Genomic DNA, 25936 nt, shown 5'->3' on the forward strand with positions numbered 1-25936 from the left:
GATAGGGTCTTTTTGCTTGAACTCTTAATATCTCATATTAATATGCATACTTTCCGCCCTTGCACTTTCTTTAATATTCCATCTATGTCCCTTAGTCAATTACAATAATGCCCTCATTTTTAATACATTATCCATGAAATTCTACCTCTTTTCACTCCCCACTTTTTCAACTAATTTTGAGTGAAAATACCATTTTACCCTTAATGCAAGTTTAAGGCATTTTCTTCACATTTTCTCAAAATAACTTTAGCAAAAAAATCAACTAAAGGTATAAGAGTATAAATTAAATTACGTACCTCCATGTGGGCGTTACAGCGATCCATCATATCCAAAACACATTTCCAGTCATCTCCACCTACAATCGGTGCTACAACCCCCAGTTACCCATAATGCAAGAAAACATTCAACAAATTTCACTCCTTTCAACTTGCATTACATCAAACACAACCCAACAACCTAAACAACTAAATCTAAATCATAACCCAAACCCAATCCATCATTAAATCTTTGTAAATTGAAATATAAAATGGAAAGGGGAGATACACATACCTCGACGAAATGTCAAGAGGAAGAGGAGAAGGAGGAAGGGAGGAGGAGGAGGATCTGTGACGAAGAAGATGTTAATGGCGGAGGAAGAAGATAGTGTTAATGGCGGGAAGAAGAAGGCGTACAGGAAGGAGGAAGAAGAAGATATAGACGAAGCTTAGAAAAAACAACAACCAGTGGAGGAATGTGTTAATGGCAGGAGAAAGAAGAATAAGGTGTTTGGGATTGTTTGCAAGAATTTCGGCTCTTTGGGGACATATTGTAATTTTTAAAAGATTACACAATACTTCATTAATCTTAATTAACCATTAATCATGTTTAATTAACCTTAATCAACAATAAAGCTATTTACTTAACACTTTCAAACGATATGGCCTTTTAATTAAATTTGAACTTGATTTGGCCTTTTAATAATCATGTCTAAACAGCCCAATAAGAACCATCAAACTAAGTATAGAGTAGAGTTATATTGATACCCCACTAATGGATTAAAGAAGCCTCATTTCTTAAGATATCTTATTTCAAAGTTTTAAAATTAAATATTTTTTCTTATGGTACCTCATAAATTCTATAAATGCCCTTCATTCTATTTTTTTATATTTTGAAAAGGTTAATATTTCATTCCATTTACTTATGCTATACACCCCCTCACTATCATTATTCTTAAAATAAAAATTTAGATAATCAAATTGAAAGTTTAAAAAAAAAAAAAAAAATAGAGCTAAAAAAATATCTTACAAATAATCCCAATAACTTAATATAATTAAACAATACAAAAAAAATATAAGTTAAAATAAATACGAAGGCTTTGAAGAAAAGCTTACAATTTTGTATTGCGTTTTATGTTTGTTTTAAGCTACCTCTGAGTGGCCGAGTGGTTCGATAGGGACTATTGGGTGTATTACTCAAGAGATCCCTTCTCGGTTGCTAATAGGGATAGTCACTAAAACTCTTACCCGATCGATATTTCCAAGGTCTCAAGGAATTAGCTGAGGTATGCGTAAACTGGTCTGAATACCCCCAGTCATTAAAAAAAAATCTATGTTTGTTCTAAGAATGATTTGAATAGCATAAAAAAAATATTAGACTTTATGAGATAATAGTGTGGTGTGAAAGTATTGGAAAAGAATAGAAAATAAAGTTAATTTAATATAGGGTAAATTTGTCATTATAAAATTTATTAAAAAATGGGGTTTTTTTAGTCAATGGATTAACTAATAATTATAAGGATATTCAACGGCTGAACAGTCCCCCCCCCCCCCCCCCCCCCCCCCCCCCCCCCCCCCCCCCCAAGTTTGGGAAATGTAGTGTTTTCACCCACAATCTTTTAAAAAACCATTTTCCACCCATTGTTAAAATTTTGGGAAATGTAGTGTTTTCACCCACAATCTTTTAAAAAACCATTTTCCACCCATTGTTAAAATTCAGATGTTAGTTTTAATTATCAATAGGCATTCTTGTCAGTTTGCAATATATATATATAGAGAGAGAGAGAGTAAAACCTCTTTATAGGAATATTCTATATAGGAATAAACTCTACATAGTCATAAAAAAAAATTTATTCCCAATTTAGGATAGTTATAAATAAGAATAAACTCCACATTGTAATAAGTTATAATTTTTCTAATTCCTGTCTTAAAGAAAGTTGCCTCCATATAGTAATAATTATATATATTATAAAAAAAAAAATATATGTTATGTTACATTAAAGGTTTAGGATGAAATAAAATATTTATCTAAAGTTGTTTAGGATAATAATTTATGCTTTAAAGTTATTACCACATCTTTTAACTTGCAGATACATTATTCGCTAAAATGGACATTTTCTTGTTGAAGCCAAAACATTTCTAGCTTCTCAAGCATGTTTAGAGCTTCTTGGTATAAAACTTTTTGTATTTATGTACTATCATCCTCATAATTATTTCTTTTCTCTTCTTGTCTAATTGTGGTAATGATTTGCTCTTCTGTTAAAGCATACATGACTTGTTGCTTATTTAAATTATTAAGGAAGACATTAATATCTATTTGATTAATGTGAAGTTGTCGAATCTGATCACTCAATTCTACAATGACTCTTTGATTCTCATCATCCACTTCAATTGTAACTTGCAATTCATCAACATCGGGGGTCTTAATTTTGTAATGCTTAAAACAATTGGCGATTGTCTGTAGCTTCACATCAATTGACTAACAGCAACTGCATTTACAATTCCATCAAAGGCAGTTCTCTTGATTGGTTCCAAGACACGATCTTCTATCCGTTTCAAAAGTAAACAATTGAAGCGCTGAATTGAAACCCTAATACTATTAAAACATGAATTAAAATCTTAATATTGTACTACTAAAACATGAATTATGAAATAAGAAATTTTTGTAACTACACCTTTATTAAGTTATAACCTCCTCATAATAATAAAATTAGTTAGTCCCACCATTATGACTATAGAGAGGTTTTACTGTATATATATATATATATATAAATGATAGTTGATGAAAGCCACTTAGAATCCAGAGGCCTATGCAAACAGTCCAAGCAAAAACTCCCATGCATCCAATAAAAAATCCACAGCCCAACTCCAATCAACCCACCTTATCCCTTATATAACAGCCCATGAAACAACACTCATCCCATCATCTTATAAACTCAATCCACCCCCTTTAAAGCTAAGCCCAAAAGAAACTCCATGCCCAGAACCCATTAACAAAAATAAAAAACCCTTTATTGTTGGAGGCATGGGAGTTTTTACTTGGAGAGTTTGCATGGGCCGGGCTAGGTGTATGGGCAAGTTATGTAGGCTGGTTGTTTGGGCAATTACGTGGGCCGATTGTGTCCTTTTTGCTAGCTTTCACATGAGTTCCCTTTTGCGAGTTTCGTTTGAGTGGGCCAATTGCTTGGACAAGTTGTTGGGCTATTTCCGTGGACAAGTTGTGTGGGTTGGAGGCATCAACTTTTCTTCTTCATTTGCATGGGTTCGCTTTTTGGATTGTCCAAAGTTCCTTTTTTGGGCTACGTATCTTCAATTTTTATGATTAAAATAAAGGGTTGGAAAATGTTTTTTCTTTTAAAGATTGTGGGTGTGAAATTGTATATTTTCCACACTTCGCGTGGGAACATGTCATTCAGCCGAAATTCAGCCCATTCAAAAAAGTAGACTTGAAAAAGGATTCTATTGATTCTACAAGAGGGCAATAGCATTTAGACCAAGTATAACTTTTAATAACATTTTAGTCCCTATTAGTAACTTTACTCCCTAAGTTTGTCAACTTTCATCTTACTAATAAGGATCGAAACATTACCAAAAAATTATTGAAGACTCAAGTTTACTTAAATCAAACCTTAGGGATGAAATCTAATTTTTCTTCGGCTGTATTTCCACGTATTGTGCAAAGACATAGAATAATGAGAATGGACTTTGATTCATAAACTTATGAAAAGCCCCCAAGTGATGCATTTATGTATAATATAAGAATTAAATACTGTCATGCCAATCTATTTCATGCTAACACATGCTACCATCTCATACTACTTACAAATTATCAAATGTCAACTTGCATTAAAAGATTGGGATTCCAATCAACCATTATCAGGTTAAAAATAACATCACTTATTACACTATAAAAATAACATCACTAGATTAAAAGTTTATTACATTATCGAACAAGACTTTAATATGCAATAAAAATATAAAATCAAATTTATAATAAAATAATATTTTTAATTTTCTAACATTTTAAATAAACTCAAAGAGTTTATGAAAGGAGATCAAAGTCATCTACCTCTATGTCGCAAAGTGGTTCAATAGAGACTCTTAGGTATATTACTCAAAATGTCTTGATTCAAGTATTTCTTCGATTGTTAATAGCTTGGGGATTAGCTTGAGGTGCACATAAGTGGCCTAAACACTCCCAGTCATTAAAAAAAAAAAAAAAAATTATTTAAATCTATAAACATTTTTGGAAAGTTTTGAAGTTGTTTGATTACATTTCAAAAGTACCTATAAAAATTTTAAGGCTTATGGGAAAAGCTAAAAAATTTAGCTTGTTTAAAGAGAAAAAAATATACCTATTCAATTAAATAAATTTGACTTAATATGTTTTTGTATATTAAAGTTTATTTTGGGAAATTAATAATAAAAAACTATTCTAAATGTTTTATTTTTTTTTTCCATTAACTCTATTCGAATAAGTTGTAATTTTTTTTTTTATACACATTTTGAGAAGCGACCAAATAATTAAAAAAAATTAATATTCATAATTATATATAAATCATATTGACTTAATAGATAATCGAACAAAAAATACTTTTGACATTAATTAACATGTAATGCAATATTATTCATATATAATTTCTTAAAATACAAAAGTGACACGTACGAATATCGTGTATCTAAATCTAAGACTTTTTAATCACGTCAATTGACGTGTAATTTCCCCATTTTAAGGAAGAAATTAAAATAATCAAAATATTAATAAAAAAAGATCTAGGTCATCACGTGGAATGCACGTGATACAGAAACTGGTTTCACTCCAAAAACTAAATGCCAAAACAAAGAGATTTAGGTCCCCAAATCAAAGATAAAACCACTTCTCTCTTTCCTATCACTCGCCATCTTCTCCCCCTCTCGCTCTCTGCTCAAAACTGCACGGACGCTCAAATTACAGTAATTATTGTTTTTTCTTTAATATAATTTCTCATTAATTGTTTATTTTCTATTTTTGTTATTCTCTTCAGTTGATTCGATCTCCATTACTAACTTTCCATTATTTCCATTCCATTTTACGTTCCATTTTTTTTTTTTTTTTTTTGTTGCGTTTGTTTTTTAATTTCCATAATCCGTTTGGTTCCCGAGAAAACGCGAGGAAATTTGAAAACTTAAGGGAAAGTAGTACTGTATTGCGTTCAAAACCGTTGACTGTTTAGTGTTTAGTGCTGACTTTCTTTATTAAGTACTGTATTTCCATTCCATTTTTTGTTGCTTTTGTTGTTAATTTTCATGATCCGTTTGGTTCCCGAGAAAACGCGAGAAAATATGAAAACTTAGGAGAAAGTACTGTATTGCGTTCGAAAACGTTGACTGTTCAGTGCTGAGTTTCTTTATTGAGTTTGGAGTCAACGAAACTTGAGTTTCTTGTGTTTTCTTTCGTTGTTTTTGTTTGGAAACCAAATGGACCCGTTAGTTTCAGCTTGTTTATAGGATCTGTTATGTGATTTAAGTTGATCGGGTTATCTGATTGGTTAGAAGATCTTCCGTGTGAGTTGTGATGCTGTTTGTTCATGAATCAGATTGTGTTTTTTTCTTAAAATGGAAAGATTAGGAATAAAGAATGTGTTTGAATGTAAGTGAAAGAAAGACAGGTTTTGTGTTGGTTTTGATGATTAATTGGCTATTTTGTGTGGTTGCAGAACGAAATGGGGGTATATCTGAGCACCCCCAAGACTGAGAAGTTGTCTGAGGATGGCGAAAATGAGAGTCTTCGATATGGGGTGTCGTCCATGCAAGGTTGGCGTGCCACAATGGAAGATGCTGTGAGTACTTTACTTTTAGGGTGAATCATACTGTGTTGGTGGATATTGATTTTGAAGAGCAACATGAAACTTACAAAAAGACAGTAATTTGTATTTTGAAATGTGGAGCTCGTGTAAGACTTATAGAACTTTGACAGTATTAGACTTGTAAAATAGGAAAATGTAGGGACATTGGTATCAATGCCGATCAGTAATATAGTATAAGTCTTGACTTGAATCCTTGGTTTATGTTTGCATTTGCTGTTTGTAATTGGGTTTTAACTAACATGTTGAAAATATAATATTGGCATACACTTTCCTCATTTAGTTCTTGTTAATAAAGGAGCACTATGGTAAATTAATAGGTTAGTTACAATGTGAAAATGATGTATCTTTCCTGTCACTCATTATAATTTTGTATTACAATTTATAATTTGCAGCTAATTTTATGTTGCACTGTGTGGACAGTGTGTTGATGTCATGTTGATTCAGTTTCATTTTGGTTTGTTCGAAAGAGGCAGCTATTTGAAAGTGCCCTGGAATCTCTTAAAGGCTTGGAAATGCATGGGAGCTTTTAGTGGGACAAGAAGTTTTTGTGATATTTATATAGTTCTTGTAAATTGTTAATTGAGCACAGCGGTGCTCTTTTAATCGCCAAAACTATAAGAAGACAGTAGCCTGATAATGCAAGAATATATTTTATTACGAAAGTAGATACTTGTTAAACGTTGGTACTCACCGTCGTAGCGCTAAAAGTTTCAACAGATAGTCTAAGAATATACTAAAGCTCTAATTCCATTAAATACAATAGTAATGGTCCATAACATATCAAATTTTTACAGCCATATTATCTTACCTATATTGTCAATATAATCTGATTTGCATATCATTGCCATAGATAGTCTATTACCTTCTCATTTTGGTCAAATAATTAGAAGGGGAGATGATTTAGGAATGCTTTGTTGTATTTAGATATAGGCTCCTTTTTCTTAAGAAGAATTTTGGAGAAATTGAAAACCTCTGGTTTACAGCTTAGCAGGATTGTGGTCCATTAAAAGAGTCAGGTTTATACTAAAGTTACCAAGTCTATAGGTGCTTTACCTTGATATGGAATAGTATCTGTGAGTAATAAACACTTAAAATTCCACGTTAGACTTGAATCTGACTTAATGGACCTACAGTCCGTTCCAGAAAACTCAGTAACCTATTAAAATACCCTTAGCACTAAAATTTGGTTAAAACTGTTTAAATAAAGGACTGATGACTATCCTAAATTCTCTTGGCACTTATTTCTGGACCAAAAAGGAATATATATCATTTCTGGCCACAGCATCATTTCTTGGCTTCTAAAGAAGAAAGTGTCGTTTTAAACATGCTATTGATGTGGTGTGAAAAGGCATATGAATTTGAATCTGGGCATATGGATATAGGTCCCTTTTTGTATCATTGGGATAGTTAGTACAATATATGAATTTGATGAAACAAAAACCAGCTTAGTTCTATAGAAGCAAGTAAAAAATTGTATGGGTTAAATCAGATTTGGGTATCCTGTATAGGATATTTTAGAGTCAGTTATTTTTTTTGGTTGTTTTTGCGTTACACTGATATGTTTGTGCTAAGGTTATCATTTTGTTTGATTTCCATTAGAACCTAGGGAAATATGTTGCATACTGACTAAAGCACTTGATTATTCTAAAATTGTTGGTAATTATAATAACTTCATTTAGTTCATTATTATTACTATTATATATCAAAATTGGTGTTTTTGAGTTTCAACTGAAATAAAGATATGCTCCATGTATGTTAATATGCTGAGTGTGTTGGGAGACTAATGTGGCTTACTTGGGATTTGATAAGAGTATGCCTCTTTTAAATGTGTTTCTGCTATCTAAATAATGTGGCATATCTGTCATCTCTTCGGAGAAGGAATTAATGAAATACAGCTTCATAATTTGCTAAAACAAATGCATTTCGCTATGCATGCTAAACTCATATGAGTATTCTACAGCATGCAGCATATCCGGACTTGGACGATTGTACATCTTTCTTTGGTGTTTATGATGGTCACGGAGGTTAGCATCCAAGTTCTGTAATTTTCTGAATTCAGTTATTTGTTTTTGTTATATATTTAAGTATTATTTGTTGAAAATTTCTTCCATTTGCACATGCTGTTTGGGGTCATTAGGAGACGGCATGACATTCAGCTCCTTTAGAATGTCAAAGCTTTTCCTTAAATTCCACTGGAGGATAATAATTTATGAAATACAAGCATGCTGCTATTTCCAATGTATAAGCGAATTCTAATATTTTTTTCCTTCACCTTTCATTGTAATTTAACTTTTCATGACAGTTGTCAACAATAATGATGAATTGATTTGCTTTCNTAAAGAAGAAAGTGTCGTTTTAAACATGCTATTGATGTGGTGTGAAAAGGCATATGAATTTGAATCTGGGCATATGGATATAGGTCCCTTTTTGTATCATTGGGATAGTTAGTACAATATATGAATTTTATGAAGCAAAAACCAGCTTAGTTCTATAGAAGCAAGTAAAAAATTGTTTGGGTTAAGTCAGATTTGGGTATCCTGTATAGGATATTTTAGAGTCAGTTATTTTTTTTGGTTGTTATTGCGTTACACTGATATGTTTGTGCTAAGGTTATCATTTTGTTTGATTTCCATTAGAACCTAGGGAAATATGTTGCATACTGACTAAAGCACTTGATTATTCTAAAATTGTTGGTAATTATAATAACTTCATTTAGTTCATTATTATTACTATTATATATCAAAATTGGTGTTTTTGAGTTTCAACTGAAATAAAGATATGCTCCATGTATGTTAATATGCTGAGTGTGTTGGGAGACTAATGTGGCTTACTTGGGATTTGATAAGAGTATGCCTCTTTTAAATGTGTTTCTGCTATCTAAATAATGTGGCATATCTGTCATCTCTTCGGAGAAGGAATTAATGAAATACAGCTTCATAATTTGCTAAAACAAATGCATTTCGCTATGCATGCTAAACTCATATGAGTATTCTACAGCATGCAGCATATCCGGACTTGGACGATTGTACATCTTTCTTTGGTGTTTATGATGGTCACGGAGGTTAGCATCCAAGTTCTGTAATTTTCTGAATTCAGTTATTTGTTTTTGTTATATATTTAAGTATTATTTGTTGAAAATTTCTTCCATTTGCACATGCTGTTTGGGGTCATTAGGAGACGGCATGACATTCAGCTCCTTTAGAATGTCAAAGCTTTTCCTTAAATTCCACTGGAGGATAATAATTTATGAAATACAAGCATGCTGCTATTTCCAATGTATAAGCGAATTCTAATATTTTTTTCCTTCACCTTTCATTGTAATTTAACTTTTCATGACAGTTGTCAACAATAATGATGAATTGATTTGCTTTCATTATGGATATATGTGCATGCTTTGGTGATCAGCAGAAAACTATTTTTGATGATTCAGTTTCAGCTTACTTCTGGGTCATCTTTTGCAAGTTTGGGAGTCTTCTCACTATAACAACACTTTCAGACCTTGTCACTGCATGCAGTTAAAAGGCGTTTTGATTCTCATAGTTATTAATACTAGCAGTTTCAAGTTATCTGGAGTTACTGTATGCTTTCTTCAATAGGGTTGACATTGTCCTCTGTATTTATAGATGTCATGAAACACCTGGCATATACAAGATTGAGTGGTTGTTTTCGTTTAGACTGATTTTTTTCTGAACACATTTTTTGTTTAGTTAACACAGTATACAATTTGTACAGTTATGTTTTTGTAACTTAGGAGGAATTTAGTAAGTCTAATTATATGGTACAAGCTTAGACAAGTATTTAACTTGCCAGGGGTCTTCCAATTGACTTATGCCAAAATGCAGTTTTAGTTTTTGTTATTTCCTATCTGATTTTCTTAACTTCTTGGTCTTTGGATGAGTCTTGGCGTCAAAGGTGAGTGCATATTTTATTTTTTTACCTTTGCCTTTAGCAATTGTCTCAGAGATGAGAGGACTGAGCTATGCTGTATTGGTCTTGACTGTATGATGGGTGCCTTGATGTTTTCAAAACCTTCGCAGTATTGTCTTTCTTTTTTATATGTTGGTGATATACTGTCATGTTTTGTCCTAACAAAGTCCATAAATCTGTAGGTAAAGCAGTGTCTAAGTTCTGTGCCAAGTATCTTCACCAACAAGTGCTCAAGCATGAAGCTTATTCGGCTGGAGATATAGGCACTTCTGCACAGAAAGCTTTCCTCAGGTTATTTTATTTAGTATCTTCAGACTTGAAAATTTTCTACAGGTGCCTTAATGTAGTCATGGTCTGAGTATGAGGCAGATGAGATGTCCCTGTTCTGTAAGTGTCATGCGTTATTTAGTTTGATATCTGATACTGGACTATGGATTTACAATACTCCACATAAACTGTGTTACTGTCATAAACCTTTTCTTACATACCATTAAAAGCAGATTTTCTTATTCCAAAGTTTTTTTGTGAATTCAGTTTATATGAGATTTTTGTGTGTAAATACTTTTTGGACTCTTTTGTTGTTCCATTGCTAATATTTCCAATCATTGCTATTGACATTGTGCTCTATTGCTGGACACTCATTAGACAGAAAGATGGCAACTTTTTACTGGATCTGATCAGTCCTATGTATTCTACTCATGCTGCATTACAGTCGTAGTGCATACATTCATTGACTTTTGCCATGGTTGGCTTCAATTTTTAATTAATAAACTGGCAGGAAAATGTATTTTAGGATGATATTTGTTACTTCCATGAATATATATATATATATATATTTGGTATGTAAAACTTTTATTTTATTTTTATCATCTTCCAACTAGTGTAATGTTTCTGTACAGAATGGATGAGATGATGCGTGGTCAAAGGGGTTGGAGAGAATTAGCTGTATTGGGAGATAAAATGGATAAGTTTTCAGGCATGATTGAAGGGTTAATATGGTCTCCTAGGAGTAGTGAAGTTAAAGACCATTTTGATGATTGGACTTCTGAGGAGGTATCTTACTGTAGGAAACATACTTCTAATTTTATGTGGCAATGGCACAGTTTTTCTACCTTTTGGTCAGTTGATTTCTTTCAGCACTTGGGAGCATTAATGCTCATTTCAATATGCTAAAGTTGAGACTGGTTCAATTGAAGCTATCATTTTTCCTAATTTAAGTTTAATTCATAAAATCGTAAATTTTGGTGAATCGCTCTAAGTTCATATAGGAAGTTTTGGTAAAATCTCTCTAAGATAGATTGCATGTCACTCACATGATAAATCATGTTTATCAACAGTGTGAAAGATCATTAGCTTGTGCCATCTTAGAAATATATGCTTTAAAATTTAATGCCTATATACATCTTCTAATGCCTATTCTTATGTAGATATAAGGCCTATATACATCTTGATTGGTTGTCTATTCATCTGCTAGTTGTTATAGTTATATAGATTTTAAATAACATGATTTTATCTTGTAAATAGGGTCCTCATTCTGATTTTCATGGACCAAATTGCGGAAGCACAGCTTGTGTTGCAATCATTCGAAACCAGCAACTTGTTGTTGCAAATGCCGGCGATTCTCGTTGCGTGTTATCGAGGAAGGGTCAGGTATTTTGTCTGGCATTTATATGAAGGCATGAGGGGTGTTGTAGGAAGGACAAGAGGGATGTTGGTGACACTATAAGTCCAAAGACATCTTTCTATATCTTGCATGAATGCAGATGAGGGTTTTTCTTTTTTTAATATTTAGTAATCTCTCAATCATGTCCTAACATTTTCACTGAGTTATAAACTAAGACTGCTGTTGGACCTACATTCTTGGTAGTAACGAAATCTGTGAGATATAATACCTTAAGTAGGTGCCCTTAAGGGAGATCGGGCTTGACTCTTGATTGAAGCCAAAGGCTTAACCACTCAAACCCAACCCTTGGGGTTTTCTGCAATATGCTATTTTCTTTATCGATGATACTATACTCGCAAAGTTGGAATCCCAACTGATGTGGCAATTGAATTTGGCAACACCACCTTAATTATAGGATGACAAGTGATAAAGCTTGCTAAAATCAACTGCCAAATTGGTGCCACATTGGTTGAAGATATAAGGGATCCGAACTTTGTAGGTGTAGTATTGTTCTTCCCATACATTTCTCATTGTGCCCTAGGGTTACACTTGCAGCCATCACTGGTTTTAGTCCCATTTATCATAAGATTAGATATTAGCCAAATGGTTGCACCTGAACCTATCACTAGTTATTCTGATTTATTCTGAACCAAGACTCCTAAATAATGTTGTACATCTAAATTTTCATGTGCGTTGTTTTATTAATATCAATTTGTGCAGGCTTATAACTTATCTAAAGATCACAAGCCTGACCTTGAGGTTGAAAGAGATAGGATACTGAAAGCTGGTGGTTTTATACAAGTTGGACGTGTTAATGGAAGTTTAAACTTGGCAAGAGCTATTGGTAAAGATTTATTTCAGCCCCACTTGAAGGGGAGAATTTAGAGATTTCCTTCACCTTAATTTCAACTCCTTAAACAATTAAATTTTTGTTGGTTGCAGGAGATGTGGAGTTCAAGCTGAACAAAGCGTTGCCTGCTGAAAAGCAGATTGTGACTGCCAATCCAGATATAACTACTGTACGTTGCATCAGCACTTATGCATTATGTAGTTTTTGGCTTGCAATTTTTGCAATTTCACTTGGCAATAGAGCCATTGAGGATTATTTTTACTGTTTTTGATACTTATTTAAATTCTGTATATGTGTTTTGTGTGTTACTGTCTAATTATGTTCTTTTTGCCCTTGAATTAGATTGAGCTTTGTGATGATGATGAGTTTCTGGTTTTAGCTTGTGATGGGATTTGGTAAGTTACTTACTACTTCAAATTATATATAGAAACAGTTGCTAATGAAAAATCTATTTCCCTCCGACATGCTTTCTTCCCCTCTGTTGAAATGCTCTCTAAATGCTGTATGGGCTGAATTAGAGATAATATTTATATTTAAAATCTCACAGTACTTTTGAGTAAATTCCCTAACTTTGTGTGAACTTAATTAATTGCCACTGATATTCTTTATTACTTATGAGCATGGTTTGGATCGTGTTTGTTTTCTTTTTTTCAAACTATTGCTCCTGAAGCTGTTGATAGTTCTTATGAGCCAAAAAGGCGCATACGTTAAATATCAGTTTCGCTTTGACTTAGAAGTCTATGTTATTGAACAAGCAGGAGAATTATTCTTGATTTCTTTGGCTGGCCACCCGAGTTCAATCCTTGGGGATAGGGTAGGGGAACAAAAATTAGCTTTGGGCTATGACCCACCCCCTAAAAAATGGGGGAATTATCATTGCTAGTATCTGGATTAATGGCGGCATAGGCCCTCTTTTTTAGACCCTTAAGATTTCATTGCTAGTATCTGGCTATCTGCTTCTTGGTGCACTTATAAGTTGTGTTTGGTGTGTTGATTTCTTGGCTAACAGTTGGAACTTCAATTATTTATAAATTTTGCTTAATTGATGAATTTTTGTTGTTTCCATTAGGGACTGCCTTTCAAGTCAACAACTTGTGGATTATGTACGGGATCAGTTGGCCACAGTGAGTTTCTGAGACCCCTGGTGATATATTTTGACTGTTGTCATTGTGGTAACTAACATCTGAGGTCACTTGATCTGTGCAGGAAACTAAACTTTCTACCATCTGCGAGAGAGTATTTGAAAAGTGTTTGGCTCCGGTGGCTGGTGGTGAAGGATGTGACAACATGACCATGATCTTGGTTCAGTTTAAAAAACCTTTTAATGCTGGTGCTTCTGTGGCTGAGCAGCCATCTGCTTGCGATCAACCATCTTCTTGTGATCAACCATCTGAGCCTGAAATAAGTACTGCAGAGACTGAATCACAATCTGAGCCTGAAAGAAATCCAGCAGAAACTGAATCGAAGTAGTCGGAGCCATTTCTACTGACAAATTGGTAATGCATTTTCTACTATCTGCTAGCTACGGTGAGCACAAGAATTACGGACCTGAAATTTTACATTTAAAAAGTGATTCTGATGATACGATTGTAAATATTGAAGAGCATTTTCATTGATTAGATAAGCTTTGATGACTAATATTCTGTATATGTGTTGTGTTGAGTATTAAAATGTAAGCGCGCATTGATCAGTTTTAGGAGATGAATGGATCAAACACATTGACGATTTGTTACTGGGATGATATTTGATCCTGATCCTGTGCGTATATAAGTTGTCCGAGTTGCTTGAATAGTGAACAACCCAGCTTTCTGTGCAATTTTATTTTTTATTTTCCTTGAAAAAATTCAGCCTTCTGATTGTATGTCTGGTAATTTACTCCCCCTTTGCGATAAATAGTGGTACTTTTGTACTGCCTCCATGTTTTTGTTTTTTTTATGTGAAGGAGGTGTATGGGTTAGTTTACACGTATTCTAATTAATCTCTCTAGATCTTGGAATTATTGATCGAATAAGAATTCTAGTGGTTATTCTTATTAGCATTCAAGGAGGGATTCGAACTTAAAACTTATTAAGTAATATATTTCAGAGTTTTTATCGAATCACTCGATTATTCAAACGTAGTTCACCATCACCATGTTTATAACATATTGGGGAGCTCATTCATTATTCTGCAAAACCAGTATTCCGTTTCCAAACAGTAGTAAATAAAAAATTTTGAGACGTTGGGAATAAGTATTTGTATGATTGCTCTAAACATAAATTTTATTTTTTTATATTTTGACAAAGGATATTAGTTAGATATATAAATAAGATTTTTTGTTTTTTTTTATTTTGTGTATGTAGTGTACGACTAATATTTAGTTATAATTGAAGAGGTTCAATTTGTATTTAGTGGGTCAAGTCAATAACGAACCAAAATAATTTGAAAAGTCGATTAAAATCTTGGACTGCTTCTTGTTGAACAGTTTCAACCTCTACTTTAAAACCAAGACTGACTTGTTCGACTGGGACTCGACAGCTTCTCCGGTCCGATTCAGGTTTTAGGTGGGTTTTGTAATATTTAAATTTATAGGGATTAATTCTAAATTTTTAGGGGTGTTTTGGAGATATGTCAAAAGTTTAGTGATTAATTAGTCTTTTTTGGGGTATTTTTGAAATAAATAAAAATTTAGGGACTAATGTGAATTTTTTTAGGGGTAACTGAATATACTAAAATTTAAGGGGTTAATATGTAATTTTTAAAAAATAAAATTATTATTGACATCACCTATCCAACCGATTGACCCGTGACTTGGGTAGTAAAGCGGGTTGCCCTCCGATCCGTGTTTTAAAACAATGGTTGAACTCTCGCGACATTAATTTTTGGGTTGTGAGCATTGTTTTAAAACCCGGCCTTGCCCGGTCGGTTTAACCGGTTTAACCGGGACTCAGCAGCTTCAACGGGCCGAATTTAACTTTTCCGATTCACCCCCAAACCCTAAGATTTGGGAGGATGATCAGCGAACAATCGACGACCGGAAGGTTAGGGCTTTTGAAGACTAAGGTCCGATGAATGCAATGGTGGTGGCGTTGTTGATTTCCAGTGAGTAAATCGATCGAAAATCGAAGAAACCTGGCAGGGGCAACAATGGGATTTTTCTGACGATTGGCGAGACTAACGGGAGTGGTGAGGTGGGTTTAGGTCGGGAGGAACATGGGAGTAATTCCTGGGTGATGGAGAGGTTTGTCGGCATCGGCGTGGACAAGATCTGGCCGAAATAGAACCTATTTCGGCCAGATCTTGGGTAGATTTTAATGGAAATGGGCTTAGGGGAAGATTGGGGTTGCATCTGGGGTGTCGCCGCTGCCGATCAGTCGCCAGTCGATTTTCAGTTGGGGTGTGTTTGATAAAGTTCAAACATGTAGGGACTTGCAGGTAATTTTTAGGGGTGTATTTGTTGAGTTTTAAAATTTTTTGTCAACCGGTTTGACCAGCGGTTAAACCGGTCAACCCGGGACCCAGAAACTTTGCCGGGTTTCGCCCCGGGTTGGGTTTTAAAACATTGGTTGTGAGACTTAATTTGCGAAAACATTTGATGACCACATTTAAAATGCTAACTACTTTTATATTCAAACCTTTTTTATTATTATTATCATGATCAAGGTGTCCGGCCAATTTATAGACACCTCAGTTAATCTCTTGGAATCTTAAAACTATCGATCGAATAAAAGTTCTAGTGGTTATTCTTATTAACAATTAAGGAGAAACTTGAACTTAGGACCTCTTGAATAATGCATTCAAAAATCTCAATTAAACTACTTGATCACCTAGAAGTAGTTTTTATATTTAAACTTTGTGTCACAAAATAACAACTCGAATGGTGGTGAAGTCGCTGAACTCTGGATTAGACACTTTGGTAGCTGGGATTTTTTTGATGCTCATGAAAAAGTCTCTAGTTTCCCCTAGAGATGGCAATGGGCCCGACATTTTCGGGTACCCGGCCCGGCCCGGCCCGAAAGAGGCGGGCTTTACCCGAGGTTGGCGGGCTTGGGCTTGGGCCTGGGCTTGATTTTAAGGCCCGACCTCGGGTACGGGCCGGGCATGGGTACATCTTTAGGCCTGGCCCGGCCCGGCCCGTCCCGAAAATTTTAGTATTAATTTTACTAATTTACCCTTATACTATATATTTAATTACAATATTATCCTATATATATCTATTTTTCCCAAACTCTAACCTCAATTTTTATCCCATATTGAAGGTTTAACATGTTAAAATTGCCTTTAAATGAGTTAGATGGGTTTGGTTCAACTTATAAAAGTGGATTTCACCATAACATGTTATGCACAGCTGAAAAGTTAGTATAATCAAATATTATGGAGTTTTAATTACTCAATTATTGCTTAAATTATTTGCGAAAATAGTTTCAATTAATATTTAAAAACTATTTCTAAAATTAAAAATAAAAAAAAATTGAAATTTATTAATATTTAAAAATAAACATTATTAAAAAAGGTGGGCTTGGGCCGGGCCCATGGTTATAAAAAACCCGTCGGGCCGGGCTTGGGCTTTGCCTATCATACCCGTAGCGGGCTCGGGCCGGGCTTGAGCCTATGTCATGAGGTCGGGCTTGGGCCTGGGCCAAGGGATACCTGGTCCCGGCCCGGCCCATTGCCATCACTAGTTTCCCCTAGTTCAACAGCAAGTTTCATATCACAATCAAACGGCATTTGACAAGAACAATTGGAAAAGCCAGCAAAATTTCAAACCGTTTGCCATTGAACTCTTTTCTTTCTAAACTTAATTTGCTATATTTGTGACAAAATTTATAATGTGAAAAGTAAAATGAGTCCAAGTCAAATGTTCAATAATTTTACACAACCCAGTATCTTAAATCTTAATAACCAAATTTTATATTTGTAATTTGATCTGGTAAACCACTTTTATTATTTAAATCTCAGAAAGTGATAGGTTGATAAGGATGGTATGTCATGTGCACCAGAACATAGCATAAAAACCAATCACTTAGATTTTTTTTTTTTTTTAATAATTTCTGGCTAGACCTAACGAATTTTGTAATTTGGCTTGACTAGTGATGCCTCTTTCTTGATTGGAACTACTTGGAAATTTATTCTTTTTTTGTGAAAGTAACACTATGTTATTTTAAAGGCATTGTTTGGCTGATTAATTTTTTTCCCATCTGCAAACCAATATCCTCTTTGTTATGACTAAGAAATTAAAGGTTGACATGGAGTTGCGTGACGAAACGTGGCCTGCTCCCGTCAGAACGGTAAACGGATGTCAGGTCTGCCAAACGCCCTGGTGCTCCCATGTGTCCGCTAACCTGCTCCAAATCGCGTGAAATCGGCTTGAAAAATGGATAATGGGACGTAAAATCAGATTAGGTCCTGACAATCGCACCAACCCATGGATTTAATGATGATTACACGCTTCAGCTTGATATAAAATGAAGAAGACCCCTTCATTAAAGGGATTCGACAATTTTACATAAAAAACTCTCCCTCTCTCTTGTAAACAACGCATTTACTTTTTCTAAATCTCTTGTAAGTCAGTCCGCTGTTGCGACCTGACCCACACTATCAATATCAATACAAATCAGTGGACGTAGGACTTGCTATCTTAGCATCCGAACCACTTTAAAAGCTCTCATAGCATTTATTTCGTATTGATAATCCATATTCACGTGCGTTCCTTGTCCAGTCAACGTTGCGCATGTGTCGATTGGTTGGTGCCTAAATCACGCATCAACACTCTTCTTGTCATTTGGTTCCATTTAAGACATTATATGAATGGTTAGGTTATATATAGTATCTTCAATGCAATGTAAGAATCCAAGAAAATGGAGGAAAATGGAGGAATATGTTTGCTTGGGAATTTCTTCTTTTAAAAACATTTCTATGGGTGTGAAAGAGATGTTGATATTTGAAGTTGAGAAATAACTTATTTGGATACAAATGTGAAGAATTGACTATTTCTATATGGCTCGAGTGGTTCGATAAAGACTCTTTAGTGTATTACTCAAGAGGTCCTTAAGTTCGAGTCCTTCCTCAGTTGCTAATACCGGTAACCATTGGAGCTCTTACCCGGCCAATAATTCCAAGGCCTCTGATGATTGATTGACATATATGTAAGCTGGCCGGACACACCCCGTCATAAAAAAGAAATGTGAAGAATACTTGTCAAAATTTGAGACCTTTTTGTTCTTAACAAATAATCTTCATGAGGTTTATATATGTAACATGAATTGCCTTTTGATTTTGTTATAATAACAAAAATCTCCTTTCTATTACATTTTAGATGTTAAAAAAAACTTGCAAGTGGTCAATTAAGTAAATATTCATTGCTTCCTAGTAAGATAAATTTAAAGACTCACTCAATAGATGAAAATTTCTATTATTTCTAAAATATGAAGAGATTTTTTGTTATTCAATTAAATCTTTAAAATGTCGTTATATACATTAACCCTTTCATAAAACTAGAGATTGATATGAATTAGGCAAATGAGACTAAAATAAGGTAGTATAAGATTATTATCTCATAAAGAACATCAATACAATTGTTTTCACGAAACAACATAATCTTACATTTCAAATCATAAATCTAGAGATTGATATAAATTTAGCTAATGAGACTAAAATATGGTAGTATAAGTATAAGATTATCTCAAAAGGAACAAGAATAAAATCATTTTAATGAAACAACATAATCTTAAAACATAAAAAAAATTATATCCTAAACAAGTAATCACGTAACAAATGGATAATAGTGTCATTTACATTTTATGATAATATATACAACCAATCATTTTACAATTAGTTTGAAAATTCTAAATTTCAACACCACAAAACTATTAAATAGTTAAAAGATTCGTAATACAGATAAGACATGAAGACCGAAGACAGTTAAAGCCAACCTTAATCCACGTCATTTTTTATTCCAAAATTAATGTAACAAATCCCCCTACCTTAAAAAATTTAAACAGATAATTATAATGATGAGATGTTATATTAGTTATCTACAAGAATTAATCAACGTGTGTGTATAAACTGAACCGAATACCTTATTTTGAAAAAAGAAAAAAAGTAATGTGTCATAAATTTCACCCTCGTTATAATTATGTAATGAATGAATGATTGCATCATAGAACTAAATTCATATCCTAAACAAATAAGACATGAAGATGGTTAAAATCAACCCTAATCCACTTAATCGAGGTCATCTTTTATCCCATTATTAATAATACGACGTGTCACAAATTTCACCCACATTTTCCTTACCATCGGATATGATTGTATTTTGAGCACACGGGAACCTCATTATCCAATCTTTACCATACAAAATTCAAATACAATATCCACCGTTGGATCAATCACCCAACCATCGGACCACATCCTAGATTAACGGACAATCCAGATTTAAATCTCGAGTGAACGAAAGGACCATGTGAATCTCTTTATTCTTCTTATCCACTCAATCAAAACGAACCGTTTTACACGCAAACCAACACTAAATCTAATGGCTACTCCCATTGTTATCTAATCCGTTACCGTTTTAGTTTCAGAATAAAATACATATTTTTCTATACCTTCGTGCCCACGAGATAACTGCACTTTTTGTCCCTCACCGCGTCACATGATTCCACGTGTCTTCACCTCGTTTAATAGATCCACACGTGTCAACACCTTACTTCATCAATAATTGCCCTGCTCTAATTATTGCGTAGTTTTCAAGTTGTTCCCAATCATTTCTCAAATTTCATTTTTTGCCCATGTCCTTGTAAAAATTATTATTCCACCCATTCTTGTTCACTTTTAAGGGATAATATTTGCTAAAATGTCGAGGGTCTATTTTATTTTTTCTCTATAAGATTGGTTAGTATTAACCTCATCCACTTTATTTAAAAAGTATTAAAAACACCTTATAATTACAATTTACAAAAACGATCTCACTGGAAAATGAAATAAACTCTATTGTCAATTGAAAAAATGTTTCTTTGAATTTATTTCTCTTTCTCGAGACATTATAAATTGTTGACTTCCTCGATTACTAATAAGGATAGTCATTAGATGATTATTCGACCATTAATTTCAGGATTTCAAATGATTAATTGAGGTATGCATAAATTAATTTAGGCACTCTTAGTTAAAAAAAAAAAAAAAATTGTCAACCGGACCAAAAATGAAATATATTAAATAATAGAAGCTTCTAAAAGAAATTTAAATTTAAAAGTGAGGATTCTAATCTTAGTTCCCAAGCAAAAAACATGGGTACGTAGCTTGGAAGAAACTTTCAATCTATACTTAATAGCTCATTTGACTTACAAAATGTTTCTTATTTACAACCTTCAAAACTTCTTCATATTTATTTTTTAAAAATAAATTTTGAATTTAAATGTTAAATTAAAATGAATTAAATCCTTCAAGTGCCGTTTGATTAAAGGAATTTGATTTCCGTGGCAGGTTAAGGCACCCACTGATTTTGACTTTAAGCATTTTTATTTCCAGGATTCCTCCCATCATCATCGAAATAACATAAATAAACGAGGTTGACTAGTGACATTTTCGTCTCATCAAATTAAATTTTGATTAATTCATTTGACCTTTCTTTCACATTACACCAAATAGGCAAATACGAACTTTTCACCAACTATTATTTCATAAATTTTTTTATAATTTATATAAATATTCTTCAAAATCTATTGAGAATTATAAAATATTATTTAAATTTACTTGAAAATGTAAAAAAATATTTTCAAATATAAGAAATCCATCGTAAATATCAAAGCGCGTTTTTAATATCTCTCTAAAATTATTACAACGTGTAAGACTTAATAACCTTTTAGAAGAATACGCTTGAGACTTATTAATCTCTCACGAGTAGATAAAATGAATGCAAGAATTAGTCTATGAGCTATATTTTTTTTATGTATGTGTGAAATAGATAAAGAAAAATTCAAAGCCATGTTTTATGGATCATGTTTAATTATGGCTTCGTTTGGTTCACTTTTTTGGTCTTTAGAAAATATTTTGAAAAAAGTTAAAAAAAGTTAAATTGGACGGGTATTACAATGTAGGATTTGAAAATTAATAAAAATAACCCCTATGTTTGTTTATTTACTAAACACCCCTATAATAAAACTTTAAAAGTTAACAAAAACACCCCCAACCCACCCATTGAATAATCACAGCCAGCCACCATCGTCAGAGGGTGGCCGGAGTCACCGTATCCGCGTATGACCGGCTGGATCATGCCTGTCGTGCGTCGATATGGCATTTGCCGATCAGATCTACGGCTAGATCTGACCATTGACAGCCAGATTTGGCCGCATTTACTCGTCAACGACGGCCAAAGATACGGCCGTCGTTGATGGTCAACGACGACCATATGTTGGCCGTCATTAATGGTCAACGACCAAAGATCTGGCCTTTTCTGGCCAGATCTATAGTGGATCTGGCCAGAAAAAGCTAGATCAGCGCACTACCAGTCAGATTCAGTCGATAGTGCGCCATTATATCAGATTCCGGCCAACTTCCGGCAGTGGTGGTTGGAATTTGGTATAATGTGGGTTTAGGGGTGTTTTTGTAATTTCAAAAAAAATATTTAGGGGTATTTAATTAAATTAAAAAATTTTGAGGGTTTAAAAAAAGTTGAATAATATTGGATAATTATTGTAAGTTTTTTGGCATTTTACTATTTAACTTTTTTGGGAATACTAATAATAGTATTCCCAAAAATCAACCAAACGGAGCCTATGTTTTATGGATAATTACATTTATCTTAAAATTATATAGAAATAAAAGGAATGGGTTGAGTGAATTGTCCCTTTCATTCTCTCCTTTTTATAATTTAAGAAAACACCCACATCCATAACTACGTGGAGGATGGGGTGAAAATACAAATAAACAAAGCTAAAAAGGAATAAACCGCTACTGGGTAACTGAATTGTCAACTAAGAATTTTGAGTGTATTACTTAATACATCTCAAGTTCGATCCATCTCAGCTATTAATAGAATAGTTACTGAAGGCTTATTCTGTTGTTAACTTGAAGACTCGAGGATTTGTTAGTGTTCTTCATATCCATATTTTATGGATAATTACATTTATCTTAAAATTATATACAAAAAATGGGAATGGGTTAAGTGAATTGTCCCTTTCATTCTCTCCTTTTTTATAATTTAAGAAAGCACCCACATCCATAAAGGGTGGGGTGAAAATACAAGTAAATAAAACTAAAAAAGAGATAATTGAGCGGTCAACTAAGACTCTTTGATCTATTATTTAAGAGATTTTAAATTCAAATCATCTCAGTTGTTAATAGGGGTGACTAATAAAAGTTTATCCGATCATTAACTTTAAAGATCTTAAGAGATTAATTGATATACGTGTAAACTGGTTCTAACGTCAAAAAAAAAAAATGCTAAAAAGGAATATACCTAAAATAAACCATTCAATTGAAAATTGGAGCCATAGTTGACAAAATAAAAGTCATGAATCTGACTAGGATGAATCAAAGAAAGAGATAAGAACAGCACATAAACTCTCTCTTTCCATCTTTTTTATTTTATTATTTATTTAACTCAACAAATTATGACACTACACCTCAACCTCTAGATAAGGACATTTCATCTCATCGTCTCCTCCTTCACAAAAATTTTCCCTCTATAAATATATAAAATAGACTGCCCCTTTGAACAGTCCCCTTAATATCTATCCATTATTGCAACAAATCAAATCTTGTCACTTGAATTTCACAAACCAACCAACAATATCCATTTCATTTTTATGCTCAAAACCGAACCAAACCCAACCCACTAATTTTTTTTATATATTTTCAAACCCCAATCATTCATCCATTTATTCAGCCCCTTTTTATAAACATACAGGCAGAGAACCAGAGGATAAGAAAATAGATTATCATTTGTCAGTGTTAATATTGTGTTGTTTATAATATTTCAATGGCTACTTTTACTGCCGCCGGTGGAATGATTGGATCAAATGGATTACAATACAAGACCATGAAGAAGAAGAAGAATACGGTGAATAGGATGAAGGTTTCTTGTTCTTCTCCTTCGGTTTCGATGGTGGATCCATACAAGACTCTCAGGATCCAGCCGGGTGCCTCTGAATCTGAAGTTAAGAAAGCTTTTCGCCAGCTAGCTTTGCAGGTTTCTCTCTCTTTTCTTTTCTATTCACTTCATTTTTTATTTCCATCTTTATATTAAAATATTCTGCAATTTCTGGGTTATAATTTTTGGTCTTGTTCTGTGTTTTTTCTTCTTTTTCAGTATCATCCTGATGTTTGTAGAGGAAATAATTGTGGGATGCAATTTCACCGGATCAATGAAGCTTACGATGTATGTTGAATCTGAAATTCTTTTTTGGATTTGGTTTTGGATAATATTAAGTTTGAGTTTTTTTTATTACCATGCCATAATAATAGGACCTGAAAATTTAAGTTAGTTTTTGGGATCTTATACCAATTGGGTACCATAAACGAACCATGATTTTGAGCATAAACGAAAATGAAAACGAAAACAGAAACAGTTATCAGAAACGACATGGCCTGTTTCTCAAATTTTGGTGTGATCGATTTTGATGTATCTTAAGCTGTCATCGAATCACTTAAAAATAAATAAAAAAATACAATAAAGATTTTTCATTATGGCCCTTCAAATCCCTTAAGAACAAGAAATCTTGCCCCCACCAAGTTTTTTCATTTTTTGATGCTTTCAATGGATAATATGGTCATGGAGGGCCATCCGAAAAGACATTAATTTTATCACTTTTTTGAGTTAAACATTAATTATTTACAATTCCACTCACTCAGCATTTCTGGGTTCATCCCTGATTATGGATGGTATCAGTTTGAGTATGTGCTTAGTCTGGTTTTTGGTGGTGGTGTTAATTTTTGCAGATTGTGATGAGCAATTTGAGAGGTGAAAGTGAATCCCAGATGATATATGAGACGTACGATGAAGGCGCCGATGAACCGATGAGGGGAATGGAGGATCCGGATTGGGATTTATGGGAAGAGTGGATGGGATGGGAAGGAGCTGGAATTAGAGACTACTCATCTCACGTTAATCCTTACATTTAGTTTAATTAAAACTTGTAATTAGTTAATGAATGAATTAAGTTCTTGCAACCCACAAATATGGAGTGGAGGTTGTTATTGTAAATAGTGAATGAAAAAAAGCCAAAGCCATTGTTGGTTGTACATATTGAAGCTGAGATGATGGCTGTGCTGTTTATATTCTTATCTAAAAATCGTTTAAAAGAAGTATGAATTATGCTCATTTGAGTTTAAATATTTTAATTATTTTTGCCTTTTAAAGTTAGAATTTTAACTTAATATTTTAATATGTTTAGGGATTTATTTCTTTTTTTCTTCTAAGATAGATTAAAATGAAAAGCATTTATAAAGGCGAAATGACTATTTCCCACCCAAATTATGGTTTAATGACATTTTTTCACCTACAGATTTTTAAAATATTACTTTATTACTCAAATTTATATTTCATTTCTGATTATGATATCTTTGTGGTTCTATATCATCATTACTCTCTTTTCTAATCATCACTCACCAAAAACTTTCAAACCTTACTCCTACCAATCCCTAGTAATTAAACGATTAGGGTTTGTGTAGTCGTCATTTTCAAGTTAAATCTCTATCAATTTCAACCACTAAAATTTAACATTTCACACAAAAAAACTCACCAGTCTTCAATCTTTAAAAGTTCTAACAGTCCGAACCGAGTTTGATCTTTGTTCACTATCGAAATATAAATTTGAATAATAAAGTAGTATTTTAAAGTATAGGGGTGAGAAATTTCATTAAACTATTATTTGGGTGAGAAAAAATCGTTAACTAATTTATAAACTATTGAATAATCTTCTACTAAGACACTTGTGATAAATTTATAAGGCGATGTTAATAATTTTAAATGAGTTTTTGATATTTTTAAGGTGTATTCTCTGAAACTTTTTATTGTAAATAATCACAAAGAAAATATGTGATAAATCCCATATTTTAGATATAAAAGGTTTATATTTTCAAAGTTTTATATATTTAAATTTTTATAAATGGTTTTGCAGAAGGAATGAAATGCTTTATAAATGGTACAACTATCACACAATATCATATTAAATGTGTTCCAATTTTGACAGAATCCACCCACTCCACACTTTGCACGAGGCTGCCAATTACCATCCTAAAATCTCGGCATTACCGACCTCGGATTACCACAAAACCCCATGGCTGCGTTTGGTTGAAAATTGGGGGTTTTGGAAAAAGTTTTTTGAAAAAGTTAAAAAAAAGTTGAATTGGGCGGTATTACGAGGTAAAATTTATAAAATAATAAAATCTCCTTTATATTTTTTTTTTTCAAAATACCCCC

At 33.1% G+C, this 25936-nt stretch overlaps 2 protein-coding genes across 3 annotated transcripts; both read left to right on the forward strand.

The window, feature by feature from the left end:
• The first annotated feature begins 5062 nt into the window (after positions 1 to 5062).
• On the forward strand, positions 5063 to 14401 carry LOC116128343 (probable protein phosphatase 2C 60). Of its 2 annotated transcripts, XM_031414054.1 has the most exons (11): positions 5063 to 5207; positions 5951 to 6073; positions 8061 to 8124; positions 10210 to 10318; positions 10927 to 11080; positions 11552 to 11677; positions 12411 to 12534; positions 12633 to 12709; positions 12883 to 12935; positions 13610 to 13664; positions 13747 to 14401. In XM_031414054.1, the coding sequence occupies exons 1-11, from the start codon at positions 5085 to 5087 to the stop codon at positions 14008 to 14010; spliced, it is 1272 nt and encodes a 423-aa protein (XP_031269914.1). In that variant the 5' UTR covers positions 5063 to 5084; the 3' UTR covers positions 14011 to 14401. The 2 variants fall into 2 exon arrangements, with proteins under 2 accessions (XP_031269914.1, XP_031269916.1); XM_031414056.1 differs by lacking the exons at positions 5063 to 5207; positions 5951 to 6073; positions 8061 to 8124 and adding an exon at positions 9068 to 9161 and having other exon boundaries at positions 13747 to 14383.
• An 8818-nt stretch (positions 14402 to 23219) lies between these two features.
• LOC116128376 (chaperone protein dnaJ 8, chloroplastic) lies at positions 23220 to 24835 on the forward strand. The gene is made up of 3 exons (XM_031414084.1): positions 23220 to 23704; positions 23825 to 23893; positions 24454 to 24835. The coding sequence occupies exons 1-3, from the start codon at positions 23495 to 23497 to the stop codon at positions 24634 to 24636; spliced, it is 462 nt and encodes a 153-aa protein (XP_031269944.1). The 5' UTR covers positions 23220 to 23494; the 3' UTR covers positions 24637 to 24835.
• Positions 24836 to 25936: the final 1101 nt, after the last annotated feature.

Source organism: Pistacia vera, unplaced genomic scaffold (genome assembly GCF_008641045.1).
Source record: "Pistacia vera cultivar Batoury unplaced genomic scaffold, PisVer_v2 Contig2, whole genome shotgun sequence".
In the NCBI taxonomy this organism is placed as follows: domain Eukaryota; kingdom Viridiplantae; phylum Streptophyta; class Magnoliopsida; order Sapindales; family Anacardiaceae; genus Pistacia; species Pistacia vera.